Source organism: Brachycentrus maculatus, unplaced genomic scaffold (genome assembly GCF_059751285.1).
Source record: "Brachycentrus maculatus isolate JH-2025_06_01 unplaced genomic scaffold, ASM5975128v1 h1tg000059l, whole genome shotgun sequence".
In the NCBI taxonomy this organism is placed as follows: domain Eukaryota; kingdom Metazoa; phylum Arthropoda; class Insecta; order Trichoptera; family Brachycentridae; genus Brachycentrus; species Brachycentrus maculatus.
Genome location: NW_028280813.1, coordinates 1,140,638 through 1,165,575, shown reverse-complemented (window position 1 = coordinate 1,165,575; position 24,938 = coordinate 1,140,638). Strand labels below are relative to the sequence as shown.

At 41.3% G+C, this 24,938-nt stretch overlaps 3 protein-coding genes across 3 annotated transcripts in view; 1 reads left to right on the top strand and 2 right to left on the bottom strand.

Annotated features, from left to right (window-relative positions):
- CCT7 (chaperonin containing TCP1 subunit 7) overlaps nucleotides 1-24,938 on the top strand; it is a 140,494-nt gene that overhangs the window by 10,808 nt on the left and 104,748 nt on the right. The gene's annotated exons all lie outside the window — the stretch shown is intronic.
- LOC148311724 (cytosol aminopeptidase-like) lies at nucleotides 491-21,719 on the bottom strand. The gene is made up of 11 exons (XM_088256190.1): nucleotides 21,464-21,719; nucleotides 19,568-19,683; nucleotides 8,941-9,098; nucleotides 8,308-8,484; nucleotides 7,844-8,000; nucleotides 6,638-6,750; nucleotides 6,274-6,444; nucleotides 4,438-4,588; nucleotides 3,230-3,420; nucleotides 2,915-3,079; nucleotides 491-1,208 (listed from the first exon to the last, which is right to left on the bottom strand). Exons 1-11 carry the CDS (start codon nucleotides 21,554-21,556, stop codon nucleotides 1,141-1,143), a joined length of 1,560 nt encoding a protein of 519 aa, XP_088112316.1. The 5' UTR covers nucleotides 21,557-21,719; the 3' UTR covers nucleotides 491-1,140.
- On the bottom strand, nucleotides 13,052-21,719 carry LOC148311723 (E3 ubiquitin-protein ligase COP1-like). The gene is made up of 3 exons (XM_088256189.1): nucleotides 21,464-21,719; nucleotides 19,568-19,683; nucleotides 13,052-15,374 (listed from the first exon to the last, which is right to left on the bottom strand). Exon 3 carries the CDS (start codon nucleotides 15,143-15,145, stop codon nucleotides 13,112-13,114), a length of 2,034 nt encoding a protein of 677 aa, XP_088112315.1. The 5' UTR covers nucleotides 15,146-15,374; nucleotides 19,568-19,683; nucleotides 21,464-21,719; the 3' UTR covers nucleotides 13,052-13,111.

The following is a 24,938-nucleotide window of genomic DNA, read 5'->3' as shown; positions in this document are numbered from 1 at the left end:
CTTTTCTTACACTAATCTAAAAATGCCTTTTTATTACACTAATCAAAAATGTATTTTATGACACATTAGTGTCACTAGTAGATCACTAAGCCTTTTATTACATTAGTGTATACGTTTTATTACACTAATCTAAAACTGCCTTTTATTACACTAATCTAAATATGCCTTTTATTACACTAAATATGTCAAATACAAGGTATGATCATGTCAGGAGTAGGAATAATCGACAGTTATGTATATAGGAGAGGCAAAGAATGTTTACAAAGACAGAGCAGTATGGCGTTCTATTCTCTGCGCCTACATACACACTCTACATACCATTCACTCTGTTCCCTGCATACTGTCCCTCCCATCCCTAGGGAACACACTTACCAGATACAGGAAACCATCTACCTGTTCCAGAATTTCTCCATTTTCTACGGGAATGTAGATAAGTGGCAATGGCTAGGCCACTCGGGGTTGCATACATAAATTTTAGAGAAAAAAAACATTTCTAACGAAACTATTTTTATTATGTAAAATAATACGGCTTATATAAAACACAATTTATAAAAGTCTCAACAGAGAAGAAGCATATTTTTATACAAAGGCAACGTGGAAGCTTATGATCTTGCATTGGCTGGCTTAGTAATTGGATAATGGAGGTGGACAGATGCGAAAAAAATCCTGACATTCGGCCGCCTCATCATCCACGATTCATGACTCATGACACAGTACATAGACAATTAATCTTCTGATAAAGAGCTATTGATAATTGTATAATAGAGGTGGATAGATGGCAAATACATTGTGTTATTCAGCCACATCATCATCCATGATTCGTGACTCATGACATGGTACATAGACAATTAACCTTTTGATAAAGAGCTATTTATATTAGATGATAGAAGTGGGTAGATGCAAAATACATCCTGTCATTCGGCCACCTCATCCATGATTTATGACTCATATCGCTCACCATTATCAGACAGCCATATTGTCGACATATTTCAACAGTTGTATATATGCAGTGTCGTAAGAATCGCATCCGTAAATTGACAGATGGCGCTGCCATCCTTTGAGAACTTTGTTGAGTAAATAGCATTGTAGGTCCTATGACAATATAATATACTAAAAAATGGAGTAATATTTTTTTTATAATTATTTGAAATCCATCTTTCCGTTTCTAATCAGCTCTACCAAAGTTCTTGTCGGCCTTCCGGACATTCCTGAAAAATACAAAAATATATTTATAATATATGTACACTAACTAACCATCATGCTGCTTCTCCGCAGGGGTAAGCAGAGAGAATAGAATGCCACACCACTCTTCAACGTCTTCACAGACATTCTACGCCACTTCCACATTTGTGCATCTCCTCATACATACTCGACGATTATTTCCACTCCTGTCCTGACCATACATTCACGCCAGGTTTTCCTCTGCTTCTATTACCAACTACATTCGCCTCGTAAATTTGTTACATCGTTCTTTCCTCACTAATTGGTTCCACACGCCCAAACCATCCCAAACCGCCTTCCTTAGTTTGCTGGATAGTGCTCATCTCAGCCTTGCACCCTTTCCTTATATCACCATTGGAACATCTACCATACATGGTCTTGCCGCACTGAGAGATGGCATCCCGACTGCATCCAGTCTACTCTCATCCTTCCCAAACCATCCCAAGCCGCCTTCCTTAGTTTGCTGGATAGTGCTCATCTCAGCCTTGCACCCTTTCCTTATATCACCATTGGAACATCTACCATACACGGTCTTGCCGCACTGAGAGATGGCATCCCGACTGCATCCAGTCTACTCTCATCCTTCCCAAACCATCCCAAGCCGCCTTCCTTAGTTTGCTGGATAGTGCTCATCTCAGCCTTGCACCCTTTCCTTATATCACCATTGGAACATCTACCATACATGGTCTTGCCGCACTGAGAGATGGCATCCCGACTGCATCCAGTCTACTCTCATCCTTCCCAAACCATCCCAAGCCGCCTTCCTTAGTTTGCTGGATAGTGCTCATCTCAGCCTTGCACCCTTTCCTTATATCACTATTGGAACATCTACCATACATGGTCTTGCCGCAATGAGAGATGGCATCCCGACTGCATCCAGTCTACTCTCATCCTTCCCAAACCATCCCAAGCCGCCTTTCTTAGTTTGCTGGATAGTGCTCATCTCAGCCTTGCACCCTTTCCTTATATCACTATTGGAACATCTACCATACATGGTCTTGCCGCACTGAGAGATGGCATCCCGACTGCATCCAGTCTACTCTCATCCTTCCAAAACCATCCCAAGCCGCCTTCCTTAGTTTGCTGGATAGTGCTCATCTCAGCCTTGCACCCTTTCCTTATATCACCATTGGAACATCTACCATACATGGTCTTGCCGCACTGAGAGATGGCATCCCGACTGCATCCAGTCTACTCTCATCCTTCCCAAACCATCCCAAGCCGCCTTCCTTAGTTTGCTGGATAGTGCTCATCTCAGCCTTGCACCCTTTCCTTATATCACCATTGGAACATCTACCATACATGGTCTTGCCGCACTGAGAGATGGCATCCCGACTGCATCCAGTCTACTCTCATCCTTCCCAAACCATCCCAAGCCGCCTTCCTTAGTTTGCTGGATAGTGCTCATCTCAGCCTTGCACCCTTTCCTTATATCACTATTGGTCCCGGGTTCGATTCCCAGGGGGGGGTGAAAATTAATATTAGTGATTTTACGCTCCAATATTTATTTTACTTTACTGGTCCTTGAAATGCAGGAGTGATGATCACCTTGCCTTCATGTAAGTAACAATCAAGATAACGCTGACTCAATGTAGTGCCCTATGCACCATTGGGTGCGGATAAGGGTTGTTGCGAGGATGTTTGACATCCTCATCGCCCCACGACTGGTCATCGGATATGTGAAGTGACCCACCTTTGTCTAGATAGGGCTGGTCATCCGTCTCGTCCATGACGCTAGCGATGTCCAGGTGCATCCAAGGAGTTCCCGGGGGAGCGAACTGAGCCAGGAACGCGGCGGCCGTGCACGAACCTCCTCCCTTCCCTTTCCCGACGTTGTGGACATCCACGTTCGGATAGTCTGAAAAATAGCACAACATGTAATCTGGTTAACCAACTCACTAACATATATAGAATAGAACGCCACACCACTCTGTCTTTGGAAACATTCTTCGCCTCATCCACGTTCATGCATCTCCTCATACTAGGAGACTCTGGATGCATTCGTTACCTGTGACCCGGGAGGCGTAGTGCCTCCAGAGCGGGAAGCGCCACAGGCGGTCGCCGGAGAGCGCCCCCGCCCGCCTGGCGGCCCCCCACAGCGCCTCGCTGGCCGTGAAGGCCCCCGCCGCGCAGCCCCCCAGCGCCACGCGCATGGCCCCCGTCAGCGTGGCCAGGTCCACCGCGTACAGCGGAGAGAAGCTGCAAAGGAAATGATAGAAATGAGATATTAATACTAACTAAACAAGTCTCTTCTGTATGCATGCACTCCTGATACATCAACTTCAAAATTTTTTTTTATTATAAAAATTATTTGTCCGCCTCCGTAGTGTAATGGTCAGCACGCTCGGCTACCGTTCTTGAGGTCCCGGGTTCGATTCCCAAGGGGGGTAAAAATAAATATAAATACAACATTTTGAGTGTGTCTATACTATATAAGAGTTTCTATAGAATACTAATACAAGAGTTTCTGCTTAATAAAAAGCTTCTTTACATCTCACCAGTAGATGTCTCTAGTGAAGTTCTAGTGATTCAAGAACAAGGTTTCTAAATTGGTTCATATATACGGAACTTCCAAGAATTTGAGCAGTGTGGTTGTCAATAATGGGTAGAATTGGTGAATGTTACACGTGTGTAAAGTGATCACTTAAACCAGCCTATGACGGTCGTCAGCCCCGTAAATGCCCAGACTTCCATATTCTTCTTCGTCTTTGATGAGATGTCAAAAATAATATAAATATAAGTAATTTTTTCACTGTAATATTTATTCAATATCACCATGGACTGGTACCTGAAGCGGAGGGCTGATCACCTTTCCTTCATGTGTAAAAACGATCATGATAACACTGCGTTTATAAGACACAGTGCCCTATGCACCATTGGGGTGCGGATAAGGGTTTTATTATTTTTCTATTATAAAAATTATTCAACAAAACCTTTTCTTCACTACGGTGAAAATCCTAAATTTTTACATTTAGGATTTTACAATGTTCAAGTAGCCCCGTTCTACGGTATATAAAAAAATATTTTGAAAACCACAGTCACAGTATAGATTTTAAGTGTATTTTTTCAACAGTAAAATACAACTTAGTTGATAAAAAAAAATTGTGTTTGATATAGAAATTAATACATAAATTCAAATGGAGTTCTACAAATTAAATGCCAGATCAATAATACAAAAATTTAAAAATGGGTAGAATTTTGAGCTTGAATTTAGACCTTGCGGAGTAGCAGAGAGCGTCGGCCAGGATGAGGCGCCCTTCAGCATCGGTGTTATCCACGAGGATGGACTTCCCGTTCATAGCGACCACAACGTCTCCGGGCTTCGTGGCCCTCCCGCCCGGCATGTTCTCCGTCAACGGTATCAGACCTGCAGGAAGCACACTTAAGTTCCGAGACGGACTTCCAGAGGAAATATTCAAGTTGCGGCTCAGTAAGGAAACAAGACTGGATGCAGTCGGAATGCCATCTCTCAGTGCGGCGAGACCATGTATGGTAGATGTTCCAATGGTGATATAAGGAAAGGGTGCAAGGCTGAGATGAGCACTATCCAGCAAACTAAGGAAGGCGGCTTGGGATGGTTTGGGAAGGATGAGAGTAGACTGGATGCAGTCGGGATGCCATCTCTCAGTGCGGCAAGACCATGTATGGTAGATGTTCCAATGGTGATATAAGGAAAGGGTGCAAGGCTGAGATGAGCACTATCCAGCAAACTAAGGAAGGCGGCTTGGGATGGTTTGGGAAGGATGAGAGTAGACTGGATGCAGTCGGGATGCCATCTCTCAGTGCGGCAAGACCATGTATGGTAGATGTTCCAATGGTGATATAAGGAAAGGGTGCAAGGCTGAGATGAGCACTATCCAGCAAACTAAGGAAGGCGGCTTGGGATGGTTTGGGAAGGATGAGAGTAGACTGGATGCAGTCGGGATGCCATCTCTCAGTGCGGCAAGACCATGTATGGTAGATGTTCCAATGGTGATATAAGGAAAGGGTGCAAGGCTGAGATGAGCACTATCCAGCAAACTAAGGAAGGCGGCTTGGGATGGTTTGGGAAGGATGAGAGTAGACTGGATGCAGTCGGGATGCCATCTCTCAGTGCAGCAAGACCATGTATGGTAGATGTTCCAATGGTGATATAAGGAAAGGAGATGTCAAAAAAATATTTATCACATTATTTTTTTTACATCTCAACATAGACGAAGAAGAATATGGTCATTTACAGAGCTTATGACCATCATATGATGGTTAAGTGATCACTTTACACAAGTGTAAGATTCACCAATTCATACATAGGATGTGAAGCCAAAATTACTGTACTGTAGAACGGGGCTACTTGAACTTTGTTGTGTTACTTGAGCCCAGTAAAAAAAAAATTAAATCTTTATTTGGTCTACAATAATGAACGTATGGACATGATTCATTGTTTCCCTGGCAGGTGACACTTATTGTCACCATACTTCGATCAATACCACGATCTAAATATATTTTTTGTACAGAGCTCAAGTAACACATCAATGTTCAAGTAGCCCCGTTCTACTGTACTTTTAGAAAGGCTAATATACAAAGTCGAAATGCGATCCATCAGACTAATGTGTGGCAAAACGATGTATGATAGATGTGCGAATAGTGAAATAAGGAAGGAATGCAAAGCTGAGATAAGCATTATCGATAAAATTAAGAAAGGTGTGTTGAGATGGTTTGGACATGTAGAACGAATGAATGAGGAAAGAACGGTAAAACAAATTTATGAGGCGAATGTTAGTGGGAAAAGAAGCAGAGGAAGACCGAGAAAAACATGGCAAGATCAGGTATGCCAAATACTTGAAAGTGGTCAGGTTAGGAGTCGTTACAATCGGCGGGTATGGTATGTATGAGAAGATGCATGAACGTGGAAGAGGCTAAGAATGTTTGCAAGGACAGAGTGATGTGGCGCTCTATTCTCTCTGCCTATCCCTGCGGAGAAGCGGCGTGATGGTTAGTTAGTTAGTTAGTTAGTTAGTAATATACAAAATATAATGACTTGTCAGTCATGAACCAAGACCTCTGGCTACTCACCGACGACGTTAACCGGGAGTCGTAGAGCCGCCACGGTCCTGACGGCCGCGACGACGCAGGCGGCCCCGCCCATGTCGCCCCGCATGGCCGCCATGTTGGCCGACGGCTTGATGCTGATGCCTCCTGAGTCGAAGGTCACCCCCTTGCCCACCAGCACCACCGGCTTGTCACCTAGCCGCAACACAAAGTCACATCGTTACACATCTGTAAACGTATCACAAGGACACATGCTTGCACGTTTGCAAACGTTTCACAAGGTCACATCCTTACACGTCTGTAAACATATCACAAGGTCACATCCTTGCACGTCCGCAAACGCATCACAAGGTCAATACAGCCTCGGTCTTCGTACTATGACAAATACCTTTATTGGGTGAATGGTTGTAGGCGACTTCTAAAAAGACCGGCGGCTCATCGGAGCCCCTGGAGACGGAGAGGAAGGAGTTCATCTTCATGTCCTGCGCCCACTGCTTCTCTCTGCAAAACAATGCAGACTTTATGGTGACGATAGTGGAAGAGAGCGTTATCGCAAAATACCTCCCAAATTCGTTAGACTGGACTTAGCTATGACCAAATGTGGTGTTAGCTATGACTTTTTTCTTTTTTTTTCAGATGGGAATTGCATTTATTATGTACCTTGTTTATTATGTACAAGGTTTATAGATCATTTAGTGGATTTTTGTTTCTTCTAGCTAATTAAATATGTTTTTATTTGAATCTGTGTTGGGAACAGGAGGGATTATCACTAGATTATCCCTCCTGCTCCTGGCTATGACTAAATGTGGTGTTAGCTATGACTAAATGTGGTATTAGCTATGACCAAATGTGGTGTTACCTATGACCAAATGTGGTGTTAGCTATGACTAAATGTGGTGTTCTGTCCGCCTCCGTAGTGTAATGGTCAGCACGCTCGTCTACCGTTCTGGAGGTCCCGGGTTCGACTCCCAGGGGGGGTCAAATAAATATAAGTGATTTTTTCACTGCAATATTTATTCAATATTACCCTGGACTGATACCTGAAGCAGAGGGCAGATCACCTTTCCTTCATGTGTAAACGACTAAGATAACTCAGCGTTTATATGACGCAGTACCCTTTGCACCATTGAGGTGCGGATAAGGGTTTTATTATTATTTTTATTAAATGTGGTGTTAGCTATGACTAATGTGGTGTTAGCTATATGGGCACCGCATCGTAGTGACGCAATGTTATCTTGATCATTAATTGCATGAAGGCAAGGTGATTAACCCTGTGCTTCTTGTACCAGTCCAGTGTGATATTAAATAAATGAGAGCGAAAATCACCCATATTTATTTTGACCCCCCTGGGAATCGAACCCGGGATCCCCAGCATGGTAGCCAAGCGCGATGACCATTACGCTGTTAGCTAGCTATGACCAAATGTGGTGTAAGCTATGAACAAACGTGGTGTTAGCTATGACCAAATATGGTGTTAGCTATGAGCAAACGTGGTGTTAGCTATCACTAAATTTGGTGTTAGCTATGACCAAATTTGGTGTTAGCTATGACCAGACGTGGTGTTACCTATGGCATAATTTTAAGTTGTATTTACCTGATTGTGACCTTGACTCCGAGCGGAGACAACACTTCTGCAGCCTGGTCTGCGAAGACCCTCGGGGTCATCAGGTTAGCGGGGGTCTCCATCAGCGTCCTGGCGTGGTTCTGACCTTCCGCTAGGGCTATGCCCTCCTTCCAGTGCTGCGAGGACCCTGCGCACAGATATTGATACTGAAATCTCAACATAGACGAAGAAGATACAAAAGGCTTTATGACCTACCATAGCCTGGTTAAAATCCAGACTTCCATTCTTCTTCATCTATGTTGATATATCAAATGGTAAAAATATCTCCCAAGTGGAGAAGTGTCCTTGAGATAGTATTTTAAGTAGCTTATGACCTGTCATAAGCTACATAAAATACTAAGTTTTGAAACTGGTTCAAATCTGGTTTCATTATGTAAATACCCAGACTTTTGTATTCTTCTTTGTCTATGTTGAGATGTCTAAAAAATTTATACCTTTTCCATCCGTTTTGAAGAGCTTGATTTTCGGGGTAGGCTTCCTGGACTTCTCAGCTTTATTGTTCTGATAGCGATAGAGCCCCAGGGCTGAGCCCTCTGCAGCGTGTACGGGGGCCCCCATGCCTTCCACGTGTATCTCCGTCATCCCCACGTCTCTTAGGGCCTTACATCCCGCTAGAACAGTCAACGGAATGGAGGTCAGACTACTCCCTGAATGGTAGAACAGTGTACGGTAGATGTACCCGCAGTCGGAATGGGTGCAGAGTGTAAGGGAGCACTGCCCGCAGAATGGAGGTCAGACTACTCCCTGAATGGTAGAACAGTGTACGGTAGATGTACCTGCAGTCGGAATGGGTGCAGAGTGTAAGGGAGCACTGCCCGCAGAATGGAGGTCAGACTACTCCCTGAATGGTAGAACAGTGTACGGTAGATGTACCTGCAGTCGGAATGGGTGCAGAGTGTAAGGGAGCACTGTCCGCAGAATGGAGGTCAGACTACTCCCTGAATGGTAGAACAGTGTACGGTAGATGTACCTGCAGTCGGAATGGGTGCAGAGTGTAAGGGAGCACTGCCCGCAGAATGGAGGTCAGACTACTCCCTGAATGGTAGAACAGTGTACGGTAGATGTACCTGCAGCCGCTATCCTGATGTTCTCCCGATCTTCGTGGATGTCCTCTTCCTCGTTGTAGGAAGCTCCGGACGAGCCCAGACCAGATACGGCTATGGCTGGAAAGTCCGGATGGAGTCCCCAGAATATTCTGGACTTCCCGGCCTTCAAAGCACTTCCCCTTAAATAAGAAATACAAATTATCATAAATGTTGTTCCCTTTATTCTGTGAGGTATTAAGACTGTAGACGCTTTTCCCCCATTTTAGCTTTCAAAGACTAAAAAGGAACTCTCACAAGAGGTGGTATCATACATGATAAAACTAGCCAAGGACATTGCTACCATACACCAAGCTAGGACCTAAAATGCCCAACTCTCTTCTAGTGGAACGGGAGGCCTGCTGAGGACAGTCAGCAGACTCTGAGCGGCTTTTCCTGAGCAGTTCTACGTGGTTTCCTCCCAGCAATGAGCAAATGCTGACAAGTTCCCGATTGGCCCACACTAGATTATCCCTCCTGTTCCCAACACAGATTCAAATAAAACATGTTTTGTACGTTAGAAGAAATAAAAATCGGCTTAGTAATCTATAAACCTCGTACATAATCTTCTTCTTCATCTTATTGTAGGTCTTGTGGCCTGTTTTTAAGAGGGATTAGCCTCTTGCGATATGGATTTTCAGCTACGAATCCATCTCTTTGATGGTCTACCTTGGAGCTGGCCGTGCAACGTGGGGGAGTCTGGATGGTTCCATTCTCCTCACACGCGCATACCATTGTCTCCTTCGTTGCCTTCCCCACCTAACGACATCTTCCATCTCGCATATTTCCCTGATCCCTGATCCTTGTACGTAATAATCAAGGTAAATAATAAATGAAACTTTAATTTTTTTTACTACAAAGTATTCTCCAGGTTCTCTGGACTCTCTGGGGCACATCCCGGATCTAATATGATGGGTTTTTTATTGGTCAATAGTACTCACAGTAAGATATTACTCAGAGGCGGTTAGTGACAAGAATTGACTGTATTATTTTTGACATCTCATCAAAGATGAAGAAGAATATGGAAGTCTGGGCATTTACGGGGCTTACGACCGTCATAGGCTGGTTTAAGTGATCACTTTACACACATGTGACGTACACCAATTCTACCCATTATTGACAACCCCACTACTCAAATTCTTGGAAGTTCTATATATATGAACCAATTTAGAAACCTTGTTCATGAATCACTAGAACTTCACTAGAGACATCTATTGGTGAGATGTAAAGAAGCTTTTTATTAAGCAGAAACTCTTATATTAGTATGTGAGATCCGAATCCTGGATTATAATCACACACATGAGAAACGCCAGAAAATACCATTTTCATTTTTATTATTAAGCTTATAATTTGACCAGATAATTTATTTACAACATTTTGAGTGTGTCCACTTAAACCAGCCTATGACGGTCGTAAGCCCCGTAAATGCCCAGACTTCCATATTCTTCTTCATCTTTGATGAGGTGTCAAAAAATAATATGAATAACTGTATGTTACAATACTTTCATGTAATACATGATTATATTACGGAGGAATATAAAAATTGTGAGCCCGTATCTATTATATTTTATATTGATATTCTCATTTTTAAAGTGGAGTTGTAGTAAATACATATCACCGGGAGGGGAAGGTTAAACACAGGTGCTGGTAGAAGTGTCACACGGAAATAATAACAGAAAAATGATGTTTTTCGTCTTTATTTACAAAATATAGATACTTCGATTATTACTACATTCGTCAGGAATTCTTTTTACTATGACTAATTATTTCAATAATACAATACGTTATATACAAGTTTCAATTTTAAAATAGAATCGTAAAATTTTTATATATATTTTTAGAGATCTATTTTAAATTTATTGCTGTGTTGATTTTTACATGTTATATATATATATATATATATATATATATATATATATATATATATATATATATATATATATATATATATATATATATTTATATATATATGAAATCTATGATATATCCAATCGCCTATATGTTAAAATACCACTATTTATTAGTAACGGAGACCTGGTTCCAACCCTAATGTATGGAAGTGAAGTATAGAAGGATGAGAGTAGACTGGATGCAGTCGGGATGCCATCTCTCAGTGCGGCAAGACCATGTATGGTAGATGTTCCAATGGTGATATAAGGAAAGGGTGCTAGGCTGAGATGAGCACTATCCAGCAAACTAAGGAAGGCGGCTTGGGATGGTTTGGGAAGGGTGAGAGTAGACTGGATGCAGTCGGGATGCCATCTCTCAGTGCGGCAAGACCATGTATGGTAGATGTTCCAATGGTGATATAAGGAAAGGGTGCAAGGCTGAGATGAGCACTATCCAGCAAACTAAGGAAGGCGGCTTGGGATGGTTTGGGAAGGATGAGAGTAGACTGGATGCAGTCGGGATGCCATCTCTCAGTGCGGCAAGACCATGTATGGTAGATGTTCCAATGGTGATATAAGGAAAGGGTGCAAGGCTGAGATGAGCACTATCCAGCAAACTAAGGAAGGCGGCTTGGGATGGTTTGGGAAGGATGAGAGTAGACTGGATGCAGTCGGGATGCCATCTCTCAGTGCGGCAAGACCATGTATGGTAGATGTTCCAATGGTGATATAAGGAAAGGGTGCAAGGCTGAGATGAGCACTATCCAGCAAACTAAGGAAGGCGGCTTGGGATGGTTTGGGAAGGATGAGAGTAGACTGGATGCAGTCGGGATGCCATCTCTCAGTGCGGCAAGACCATGTATGGTAGATGTTCCAATGGTGATATAAGGAAAGGGTGCAAGGCTGAGATGAGCACTATCCAGCAAACTAAGGAAGGCGGCTTGGGATGGTTTGGGAAGGATGAGAGTAGACTGGATGCAGTCGGGATGCCATCTCTCAGTGCGGCAAGACTATGTATGGTAGATGTTCCAATGGTGATATAAGGAAAAGGACCCTTATTATACTCTGGCAGTCTACTGCCCGACCCTCAGTATACTAATCACAAGTAGCCGCAACACCCAATTCCCATCTGTACAATGTTTGCAGGCGTCTCTCGCGCTCTACCTAAAGTAAGCAAATAGAACGCTCGCAAGCGTCTCCCGCTCTCTACCAACAGTATGCAAAATTCGCTTTTAATTTTACAATGAAAATGTAACTTTGTTTTAAAATCACTATAAATATTTTATTATAACTTAATTATAATGTCTCCCGGTTTCGAAGCTGATAGCTTCTTTTTCAAGACTGATTAATACTAGAATACATTGTCCCGCTGTATGTATGCTGCGGCACACTGGTGTACCGCGGTGATTAGTTGCTGTGCCGTGGAAAAAACGTCTAGTTTTATTACGCTACGGAGCGAAGAAGCTTTTTACCAAGCAGAAACTCTTATATTAGTATGTGAGGTCCGAATCCTGGATTGTAATTACACACAAATATTATATTATTTTATCGTGTTTTTGAGTGAATAATACTAGTTTAGAATTTCAGATAAAACCGTTAATTAATCAAAAAGAATACGTTGAAAAAATGTTCTAAGTTCGCTCCTGTAAAGTAACAGATTTGCAGATAGAGTACTTTACGTAGGGGCCGTCAATGTAAAGTATTGATCAGTCTTGATAAAGAAGCGGTTAGCTTCGAATCCGGTAGACATTATAATTAACTTATAATAAAATATTTATAGTGATTTTAAAACAAAGTTACATTTTAATTATAAAACGAAAAAATCACAAAGTTAGTGCTTCAAATATAAATTACATATCGCTCACTCCTTTCAACAACGTCATATATCAAAAAACTTGATTTTTCAGGAGATCGTTTTTAAAGTTTAAAAATATAATGAAATGTATTAAAAATAAATATCAAGCCACTTATTGAACTTTTTACTGTGCAACAGATCTTTTTAGGTAAAACCTGAATGTTTTTTTCTCCATTTGAAAAATATTTAGTATATTTAAAAAAATAATTGAACAATACCTTTTTTTCAAAATGCAAAAACAACACTTTCTGCCCTGTAGCGGGTAAATATTAAGTTAAAAATATGCCTCTTTTGCTGGGATATAGTACTTTTTCTGGGCATTCCAAAAACATGCACAACTGAAAATTGACGATTTTTGATTTGTGAAAGGAGTGAGTGATATGCATTTAATTGTTTCCCGCAAATAATGTGTCTAAATCAGCTCCAAGACTTTGATCGTTCCTTGGCTGTTGGCGGCGACCACGACGTTGCTGTTCTGTCGCCAGCAGACGGCAGAGACAAACTCGTTTTGCTCGTCGTTTTTCTTGTCGTGGTCTAGAAAGCTCCGCAGCGGGTCGAATTTGTAGCTGAAGAGCTGTCGCTTGAGTCCCTTGTAGTACACGTACAAGGCGTTGTTCTCCGAGCCGCAAGCGACGTAGTCTCCGTCCGTTGTCAGCCCAACGAAATTCTTCTCGTTGACGTGTCCGTCAAAAGACCGCAGGCACTGCGGCGAGTTTATATTCCACATCTTAAGCTGGCTGTCCGTCGAGGCGGAGACGATCTCTTCGGAGTTCAAGAACGTCACGTACGAGACGGCCTTCCGGTGGTCTTTGAATACGGACAGGGCTTCCTTCATGTTGCGGAGGTCGTAGTAATGGACGCAGTGGTCCGCGGAGCCAAAGGCCAGATGACACGAGCTCTTCGGGTTGAATCGAACGCAGCAGACGTTGAATTTCGCCTCGAGAGTCGCGATAGAATGATCCACGTTTAGTGACCACAGCTTGACGCGGGCGTCGTCAGACCCCGACGCTATCAGGCGTATGTCTACGGCGTTGAAATTGACGCTCCAGCAGCGTTTATCGTGTTCTTGAAACGCTTTAGTGCGCTGGCCTGTGTTGACGTCCCATACGGTGACTGTGCCTTCGTAGTCACTCGAAGCCAGGATGCCTTTGTGGTATGTGTTCCAGCTGACGCAGGATATTTTATGGCTAGAAGACATTTCTACGCAAGGGTAGTGGATATCGACCATGTCGCGTACGACAGAGTTATAATCGAACACCTTGATGCGTTTCGTAACGCCGGCGATCGCGAAAAACTCGTTGTCTTTGTCGAATTCTATCGTGGACACGATCGTGGAGTAGTTGATCACGTCGCTAGAGTAGGAGAGCGACGCTAGCGGCCGGAGACCTTTGAACCGCGAGAACTTGACGAGGTTCTCCCGGAAGACGTCGAGGCCGGAGCAGCTGCCCACGAGCGGGATGCGCTGGTCCCCGGGCGCCTCGGGCGCGGCCGGCTCCAGACTCTGCTCCGGGACGCCGTCGCGGAAGTACAGGTCCCGCGCGCGGCAGCCGAAGTAGCACTGCACAAAGTCGTCGAAGTGCGCGTGCATGCGGCGCTTGCGCACCGCCAGCGTGCTGTGCGGCGCCTCCTGCGGCGCGCCGAACGCGGCGTCGCCCTGCGCCGGCTCTGCGCCCGCCCGATGCAGCATGTTCGCGTCTATCGTGTCGATCAAGTCTACGATCTCTTGGCGTATAGCGCATACATTAGCGTCGGCGCTATCCGTCTTGACGATATCGTCTAGAGTCGGACACTTGTTATGGACATCCTCCAAGATACTCTCGACTTCCTTCATATCCCTTTTAATCAAGGCCACTTCCTTTACTAACTGATTCTTCTGATCTTCTTTCATTTGATGCAGGTGCTTTAAAAAATCGTAAAGCAGGCGGTTCTGGGCGGCGCAAGACTCCGCCTCTAGCAGCCGCTTCCGCTGCGTCAGTATCTCGAGCATCACGTCCACATCGGGCATCGTCAAGTTCTGCGATTCAGCCGCGATGAGGCTACGCAGTCCGTCGGCGCTCGTGGACGCTACGCTTAACGAATCCCCCGCGCCCTGCTGCCCGATGCTCTCAATACTCATCTTCAGCTTGTACTTCGAGATGAGATCGTTGAGCAAGAAGTTCGGGAAGATCTGATCGTGCCCTACGAGCGCGAATCCGCACTTGGGGCAACGCCGGTGGCTCTCTATAGACTTGAAAATGCAAGAGTGACAAAAGGTGTGTCCGCATCTCGTTATGTACGCCTCCTCTATCAGATCGAAGCACACGGGGCAGAGGAAGTCCGTGTTCTTGTCCTCCATGGACCCGCCCATTCCGTTGAGCACGGGCGGCCGGCTTCGGGAGCCCCGCGGGAGGCTGCCGGAGGCCGAGTGCGACGGAGAGGCGTTCCGGGCCTCGCGACTCCCCGACATGATCGAATCAAACACCCAAAACTACCACAACTCTCAAATTGTTTTTAAACATTTGCCTTATCGGAATCGCGAGGTAAACTATCACATTCGAAACACGACTGTCGGACGATATTAGATTTAGAATTTTATCGCAATCGTGCGGGCTAAAGGGGCCCTTGTGCGCCTTGCCCCAGGGTGCGTTCTACTCTAATAGAGGCTCCCGGAATTTCGCAGGAGCGCGTTCCGGTATCTGAAACAATTAGAATACTCCGTTTTAATACAAAATCTACAGATTTATTATTGAACTTAAACACAGGGCTTTATTTTTTTAAAAAAAAATATCCCAGAACTCACTTCATATCTAGATTTTAACCGCCCTATACTTACACGTTTTTCTTTTTATTAACCTTTTAACCGCGTTAACTTTGTTCCTGAGAGACGCCCGTACGCGGCGGTATTTCGCCGTTTTTTAAATGATTACTTTTATCATGTATTTAGTTAAGAAACGATTTATTTTCCTAAACAAAAACGTTCAATGGGATTCATTGTGCCTTTTCGGTACTCTATAATACACGTGTGTCACGTTATTCTTGAAATATATCGTAATATAAACAAATTAGATCGTAACATAGATAAATCAAAGCACGCATCGTGTATCATTCTTACCCGCTGGCGATGCGTAGCGTCGAGAGTGAGACAGATATAGGGCATGATTATGGCGCGGACTAATTACCGACCGAAAGAAAAATCAGGGATCTGTTCTTTTATTTATCCTTGTGATGTTACAAATTATTAGTCAGATATTTCAACAGATGTCATAAGGCCAAGGATTGACGTATTATTTTATCCAAAGTTCCACACCATGAAGAAATCCCTCCAAGTTGAACTGAGGTTGGAAAATTGGAGCAATGTAAAAACACATACGGTTATGTCAGCCACGTATGGGGCATGTTTTGTTAAAACACATACGGTTATGCGAGCCGCGTGGATCCGGTTAAAATATGTAAAGTTTAAACCTTCATATCTCCCTTAGTTCCCTACAGATGTCAATAAGAATGCTACCGATAGTCTTGTGATTTTTCATATTAATTTATTAGCCAATAAACTAACATCGTGATAAAAATCTATCATAAGAGTAAGACACCTGCTTTTAATTGAAGCAACATGTGCCGCCTCCGTAGTGTAATGGTCAGCACGCTCGGCCACCGTTCTGGAGGTCCCGGGTTCGATTCCCAGGGGTAAAATAAATATGAGTGATTTTTTCACTGTAATATTTATTCAATATTACTGGTACCTGAAGCGGAGGGCTGATCACCTTTCCTTCATGTGTAAAACGATCAAGATAACACTGCGTTTATATGACGCAGTGCCCTATGCACCATTGGGGTGCGAATAAGGGTTAAAAAAAAATTATATGTGCAACATAAAAAAAAAATTAAAATTTTACGATTTTGAACCGAAAAATAAACAACACGCGAAGGGGTAATTTGAGAAAGGGGCGTGATGAAATGCGGAGAAAACAATTGTACATCGGATGTGGTATTCCTGAGGAGCTAGCTTATCGGGATGACCGAGATTAACAAAGATGAATATAATTTTTTTGACATCTCATTAAAGATGAAGAAGAATATGGACGTCTGGGCATTTACGGGGCTGACGACGGCCATAGGCTGGCTCAAGTGATCACTTTACGCACGTGTAACATTCACCAATTCTACCCATTATCGACGTCTAGGCATTCACGGGGCTGATGACGGCCTCGAATGTTAGGGATCTGGGCGTTAGATTTGTGAGCACCCTGACATTTCACCATCACATAGAGGCAGTCAGTGGTAATGCATTGAAAATGCTAGGATTGGTTCTGCGTACTGCCAGGGTTTTCCAAAATACCCGCGTGCTGAGAACTCTTTATAACTCTGGTGCGAAGTAGACTCGAGAGTGGCTCCATGATCTGGGGGCCACACGAGCTTAAGTACTCTCTTATGGTAGAGAAAGTCCAAAAGAAGTTTCTGAGGTATCTCTACATGAGAGAGTACGGCTATTATCCTCGGCTCTACCCGACCCAGTTCCTCCAGGGTATGCTCGGCTACAACAGCCTAGAGACTAGAAGGAATGTGTATTTGATGAGGCATTTTTTTCGATTGTTGCGCGGTATGATGGATAATCCTGAAATTATCCGGAGCATTGGTCTGTATGTTCCCGATAGTTAGCTAAGACAGCGCCGGCATAGATTATTTCCCATTCCTATACACAGGACCAACCTGCCGATGGTTATGCCTGTAGGAAGAGCTACCGCTATGTTGAACACTATCACATTGGATATTGATCTGTTCCATGTGTCCGAAGGAGTTTTCCGAAGCGGGATTCTTCTACACCTTTAAGTCTTATTGCTTACTTTTAATATGTACGCCTTGAATATTGTTTGTTATGTATATATTATTTTTTTAATTTAATAAATTGAATTGAATTGAATTGAACATTTAAAACATAAATTACAAATTGATCATAATAAGGGAGGCAAAGGAAGAAGGGAGTTTAGGGAAGAAGGTAGAGGGAGGAGGTTTGATGGACAGTTAGGATTCTAAAGATAAATAGTAATGTCTAAAACGAGGTAAAATAACTGTTTAGTTGGTCGGAAGATATTGCTTCTAACCGGTCAACTGCCAAGAGCGTCTTAAGACGCATAATTTTCTGTGAACGGAGCGCCGCTCATACAAAAATTACATCTTAAGACGCGCCGTTTTAAATGGGCTTTTACTAAAGAAAATCAATTATTTAAAATGTACAAATATATTGAACGCAGAGTGACCTCTGTTGAGAATATCTTTGCATACTAAGAATTGAAACAGAATTTGTTTTTACCACTTTACCGCACCCCAATGGTACATAGGGCACTGCTTCATATAAACGCAGTGTTATCTCGATCGATTACACACGAAGGAAAGGTGATCAGCCCTCCACTTCAGGTACCAGTCCAGTGTAATATTGAATAAATATTAGAGTGAAAAAATCACTTATATTTATTAAACCCCCCCGGGAATCGAACCCGGGACCTCCAGAACGGTAGGCGAGCATGCTGACCATTACACTACGGAGGCGGACAATATGTTTAGGTTTTATTTTTGTGGTAAAATTCGCGGCGTGCTGGACACCGCCGTACGCGTACCTACCGCCGGTTAACCGGCTAAGCAATAAACCCGCCAATGAACTTATTTATTTTCTGTACATGAAGTAAAAATAAATGAATAAATATAAAAGAGTCATTTACAGCATTTTGAGTGTGTCCAAATACTTGTTCACAAAATCTGGATTATCTCCAATTACAGGATTTATTTTCATATTATTTTTTAACATCTCATCAAAGATGAAGATGAATATGGAAGTCTGGGCATTTACGGGGCTGACGACCGTCATAGGCTGGTTTAAGTGATCACTTTACACACGTGTAACATTCACCAATTCTACCCATTATTGACAACCACACTACTCAAATTCTTGGAAGTTCTATATATATGAACCAATTTAGAAACCTTGTTCTTGAATCACTAGAACTTCACTAGAGACATCTATTGGTGAGATGTAAAGAAGCTTTAATAAATAAAAAGCTTGAGTTTTTTAGCTTTTTTTTTAATAAAAATGAAAATGGTATTTTCTGGCGTTTCTCATGTGTGTGATTATAATCCAGGATTCTGACCTCACATACTAATATAAGAGTTTCTGCTTAGTAAAAAGCTTCTTTACATCTCACCAATAGATGTCTCTAGTGAAGTTCTAGTGATTCAAGAACAAGGTTTCTAAATTGGTTCATATATATAGAACTTCCAAGAATTTGAGTAGTGTAGTTGTCAATAATGGGTAGAATTGGTGAATGTTACATGTCGCTCACTCCTTTCAAGAACGTCATAAATCAAAAAACGTCAATATTCAGATGTGCATATTTTCATAATGCCCAAAAAATGTACTATATCCCAGAAAAAGAGGCTTTTTTTTAACTTAATATTTACCCGCTACAGGGCAGAAACTGTTGTTTTTGCATTTTGAAGAAAAGGTATTGTTTAATTATTTTTTTAAATAAACTAAATATTTTTCAAATGGAGAAAAAATCTTCAGGTTTTACCTAAAAAGATCTGTTGCATAGCAAAAATTTCAGTAAGTGGCTTGATATTTATTTTTAATACATTGTATGATATTTTCAAACTTTAAAAACGTTCTCCTGAAAAATCAAGTATTTTGATTTATGACGTTCTTGAAAGGAGTGAGCGATGTGTGTAAAGTGATCACTTAAACCAGCCTATGACGGTCGTCAGCCACGTAAATGCCCAGACTTCCATATTCATCTTCTTCTTTGATGAGATGTTAAAAAATAATATGAAAGAGTCATTCCTACATAGATAATGGAAGTGTTTCAACCGTAAGCGAAAGGGAACGCATTTTTATACTCACAGTTCCAACTGCTGCGATAGCTTGCCGGCAACTTGGTCATCAAACCGTTTCGTTTCCTCACTTAACGTAACCTTGTCGCCATCTTTCTCACAATATGCGCCCAAAACTAGACCCTTCTGAAACAAGGTACAACATCGTCAGTCGACGCGCCGTCAATCAGACAAATCGCTCACTCCTTTCAACAACGTCATACATCGAAAATCGGCAATTTTCAGTTGTGCACGTTTTCAGAATGCCCAGAAAATGTACTATATCCCAGCAAAAGCGGCATATTTTTAACTTAATACTTACCCGCTACAGGGCAGAAAGTGTTGTTTTTGCATTTCGAAGAAAATGTATTGTTTAATTATTTTTTTAAATATACTAAATATTTTTAAAATGCAGAAAAAACATTCAGGTTTTACCCAAAAAGATCTGTTGCACAGTAAAAAGTTCAATGAGTGGCTTGATATTTATTTTTAATACATTTTATTATAATTTTAAACTTTAAAAAACGATCTCCTGAAAAATCAAGTTTTTTGATATATGACGTTGTTGAAAGGAGTGGGCGAAATGTATGGTAGATGTTCCAATGGTGATATAAGGAAAGGGTGCAAGGCTGAGATGAGCACTATCCAGCAAACTAAGGAAGGCGGCTTGGGATGGTTTGGGAAGGATGAGAGTAGACTGGATGCAGTCGGGATGCCATCTCTCAGTGCGGCAAGACCATGTATGGTAGATGTTCCAATGGTGATATAAGGAAAGGGTGCAAGGCTGAGATGAGCACTATCCAGCAAACTAAGGAAGGCGGGTTGGGATGGTTTGGGAAGGATGAGAGTAGACTGGATGCAGTCGGGATGCCATCTCTCAGTGCGGCAAGACCATGTATGGTAGATGTTCCAATGGTGATATAAGGAAAGGGTGCAAGGCTGAGATGAGCACTATCCAGCAAACTAAGGAAGGCGGCTTGGGATGGTTTGGGAAGGATGAGAGTAGACTGGATGCAGTCGGGATGCCATCTCTCAGTGCGGCAAGACCATGTATGGTAGATGTTCCAATGGTGATATAAGGAAAGGGTGCAAGGCTGAGATGAGCACTATCCAGCAAACTAAGGAAGGCGGCTTGGGATGGTTTGGGAAGGATGAGAGTAGACTGGATGCAGTCGGGATGCCATCTCTCAGTGCGGCAAGACCATGTATGGTAGATGTTCCAATGGTGATATAAGGAAAGGGTGCAAGGCTGAGATGAGCACTATCCAGCAAACTAAGGAAGGCGGCTCGGGATGGTTTGGGAAGGATGAGAGTAGACTGGATGCAGTCGGGATGCCATCTCTCAGTGCGGCAAGACCATGTATGGTAGATGTTCCAATGGTGATATAAGGAAAGGGTGCAAGGCTGAGATGAGCACTATCCAGCAAACTAAGGAAGGCGGCTTGGGATGGTTTGGGAAGGATGAGAGTAGACTGGATGCAGTCGGGATGCCATCCCTCAGTGCGGCAAGACCATGTATGGTAGATGTGTAATAAAAAAATAAAACATTTAGTGGTGCATAGGGCATCGCATCGATATGACGTGATATCAATTGAATTTTCGATTATATGAAGGGAGGGTTTTCAGTCTTACATTAGATTTAGTAAATGAACAAGATTAGGAACAAAGACAGCGTCACTATGCGGGAAAGGAAATGGAGGATTAGTAGACGATAAAATAGAATGCCAGCAATGATTAAGACACTCTAAATGAACTGAAAATCGTGTGAAAGTCGAACAGGTTACAAATAAGGCGTACGACTCCCGTAGAGGGTAAAAAGAAACAATTAAAATACAGTAACATGAGCTTATCGCATGAATCGTGTTATTTTTAATCAAATTAACTTGATAAACACACACGTATGTGTCAAAAATTACAAAATAAATACCTTGGCGGAAGAAGTGCTGTACAATCTATAACCCAAATTTATATTCCGACATTTTTTCAATATAAGCGAGACAGAATAAGTCGAGGCTGCCATTTTATGCTTCTTTAAATGGAATCGTCGATATTGTTACACATAACAAGAGATGAATTATAACGCATAAGCCACAGAGTGCCAATTTTATGCATAAGCGGACAAGTCAAGCACAGACTAACTAATAAGTCAAGTCAGATCGAGCGAGAGAAATTAATAGAAATCCATAGAATTTCTAGTCCAAACGTCATAGATTATTTATTGTATAGATCGTAAACTTCGAACTAATAAAGAAATTAAGTACCTACCTTATTAAGTGAAATGGGGTTATTCGAATGATTGAAAATCGAGATATTTGAATAATCGGTATAAAATTGAGTATAAGCTAAATAATCGAACTAACTGATTTTAAAATAAGTAAGATAAATTGAAAACGATATCACGAGTATTTATGGCTAGAATTTTGTCTCATGAATTACATGAAATTATGGTAACTTTAAACATAAAGAGTAAATCCACACTCGAGTAGGTATGGGCTATAAAACTTAGTAGGGCCATGATAAGCGGTGCTGTATAAGCCGTAGCTAGAAAAGAAAAACAGAAAGCTAAAACCTTGATCATTTTTTCTAGTCTGTTTTTACTTAGTTGGACAATGTTACTTCATAGAAATAGTCCCGTAAATGTATCTGAATAATTTAATTTAAAAAAAATAGTACTTTTATTATTATGATATACAGTTGAATAAAAAATAGAATTGTAATTTTTTTGACACTGAAAAATTCATCATATTATTTTAAAATAATAAAATAAATCAGTGTTCGAATATTTCGATTATTTTCATTCGATTAAACCCTTTCAAAACGCCCTCTTCTTCGCAAGCGTCGCTTTGTCTCTTACATTCTATACACCTCAATACTGGAGAAATAAGGATAGAGCCATATTTATTTCTATTCAACTTTATTATGTCAAATACAATATGACTGGTTGTTCCTTTCTTTGTTCTTTAGAAAGACAAGGATATAATTTTAATATTACCTTACGCAAAGAAGTGAAACATGAATTCTTACATAACATAAAAATATATTTTCATGTAGCTTGGAGTGATTGAGTCTATGATAATACGAAATATTATGGTAGAATGTTTTGATTTTTTGTATTTTATTTTATAATTATGTATGTATGTGGTTTGAGTATATATAAAGGTTTTATGGAACGCATTTAAAGCTATCGTAGGGCGCATTTAAAGCTGTATCGAATGCATTTGTTGAAACCTCTTTTGAAATGCATTTAGCGATCGCATATTTTTGTACTCTTATGGGAGTTATATTCGACTCGTATGGATTCATTTTAGTACCGTTGTGGAGTCGTTTGAGGTTTTTAACCGGTTGCATTTAGTGATCTTATGAGATACATTTAATGCTCGTATGGCATGCATTAAGCATGCGTATGGGATGGATTTAGTGCTTTTTATAGGATACGTTTTGTGCTCGTTTTGCATACATGGCTTTTTGGGAGATATTTTGTGCTTGTATGGCATGCAGTAAATGTTCTGAAATGCATTAAGTGCTTGTATGCCATGCATTAAGTATTCGTATTTGTTTACAACATTTTGAGTGTGTCCAAATACTTGTTCACAAAATCTGGATTATCTCCAATTACAGGAGTTATTTTCATATTGGAGATAATCCAGATTTTGTGAACAAGTATTTGGACACACTCAAAATGTTGTAAATAAATTATCTGGTCAAATTATAAGCTTAATAATAAAAATGGTATTTTCTGGCGTTTCTCATGTGTATGATTATAATCCAGGATTCGGATCTCACATACTAATATAAGAGTTTCTGCTTAATAAAAAGCTTCTTTACATCTCACCAATAGATGTCTCTAGTGAAGTTCTAGTGATTCAAGAACAAGGTGTCTGAATTGGTTCATATATATAGAACTTCCAAGAATTTGAGTAGTGTGGTTGTCAATAATGGGTAGAATTGGTGAATGTTACACGTGTGTAAAGCGATCACTTAAACCAGCCTTTGACGGTCGTCAGCCCCGTAAAAATGCCCAGACTTCCATATTCTTCTTCATCTTTGATGAGATGTCAAAAAATAATATTCGTATTTGTATTCACATAGCATGCATTCAGTGCTCTTATGAAATACATCCAATGCTCGTATGGCATGCATTAAGTATTTATATGATATGCATTTAGTGCTCGTATACGATACATTTTGTGCTCGCTTACTCCATACTCAGATAACACCTTCCATAACTTCATTCTATCAACTCGGTCATACGCTTTTTGCAAATCCACAAAAGCTATTGGTCCTTTCCCAAAAACTTTTCTGTTATATCGCGCAAGGCAAAAATTTGATCCGTACATCCTCTCCCATTCATAAATCCACTCTGAACATCCCACACTTTATCCTTAGTTATGGTTCTTACCCTTTCTATGAGGATTCGTCCATATATTTTACCAACAGCACTCAATAGACTGATTGCTCTATAGTTTCCACATTCCACCCTAGATCCTTTTCCCCTGTAAAGAGGCATTATAACTGCCCTCAGACGAATGTGTGGCAAAACGATGTTTGATAGATATTCGAATGATGAAATAAGGAAAGAATGTAAGGCTGAGATAAGCATTATCGATAAAATTACGAAAGGTGTGTTGAGATGGTTTGGACATGTGGAGCGTATGAGTGAAGAAAGAACGGTTAAACAAATTTATGAGGCGAATGTAGTTGGAAAAAGAAGCAGAGGACGACCGAGGAAAACTTGGCACAATCAGGTATGTCAAATACTTGAAAGCGGCCGGGTCAGGAGTCGTAATAATTGTCGGGTATGTATGAGGAGATGCATGAACGTGGAAGAGGCAAAGAATGTTTGCAAAGACAGAGTGGTGTGGCGTTCGATTGTCTCTGCCTACCCCTGCTGGGAAGCGGCGTGATGGTTAGTTAGTTAGTTAGTTAGTTTTTTGTGATCGCATAGCATGCATTTAGTGCTCTTATAAAATACATTATGTGCTCGTAAAGCATGCATTAAGTATTCGTATTAGATACGTTTAGTGATCATATATCCCATATGGGATACGATTAGTGCTTGATTGGGATGCATGTTAGTTCTTTCGTTGAATGCTTTTTACAATTATTTGAGAGTGTGATGCATTTTCTATATATGGCTTTTTTTCAATCACTGGATTTGATCGATTTTTCATTAAAATATTATTTTTAATCTTATTTATTAAATTTTATTTATTTCAGAAATATTTCGGTATTTTCCCTTAAAAATTCAGTTTTTATTCAGTAGTAACATTAAAATTAACTCATTCTTTGATTGAATATTTAAATCTCGTAATTTAATTTTCGATCTCCCATTGGATTGCACAATTATTCTAGTACATTTATTTTACTTTTTTATTTTTATTTAAAAAAAAGCGTTTTAATTT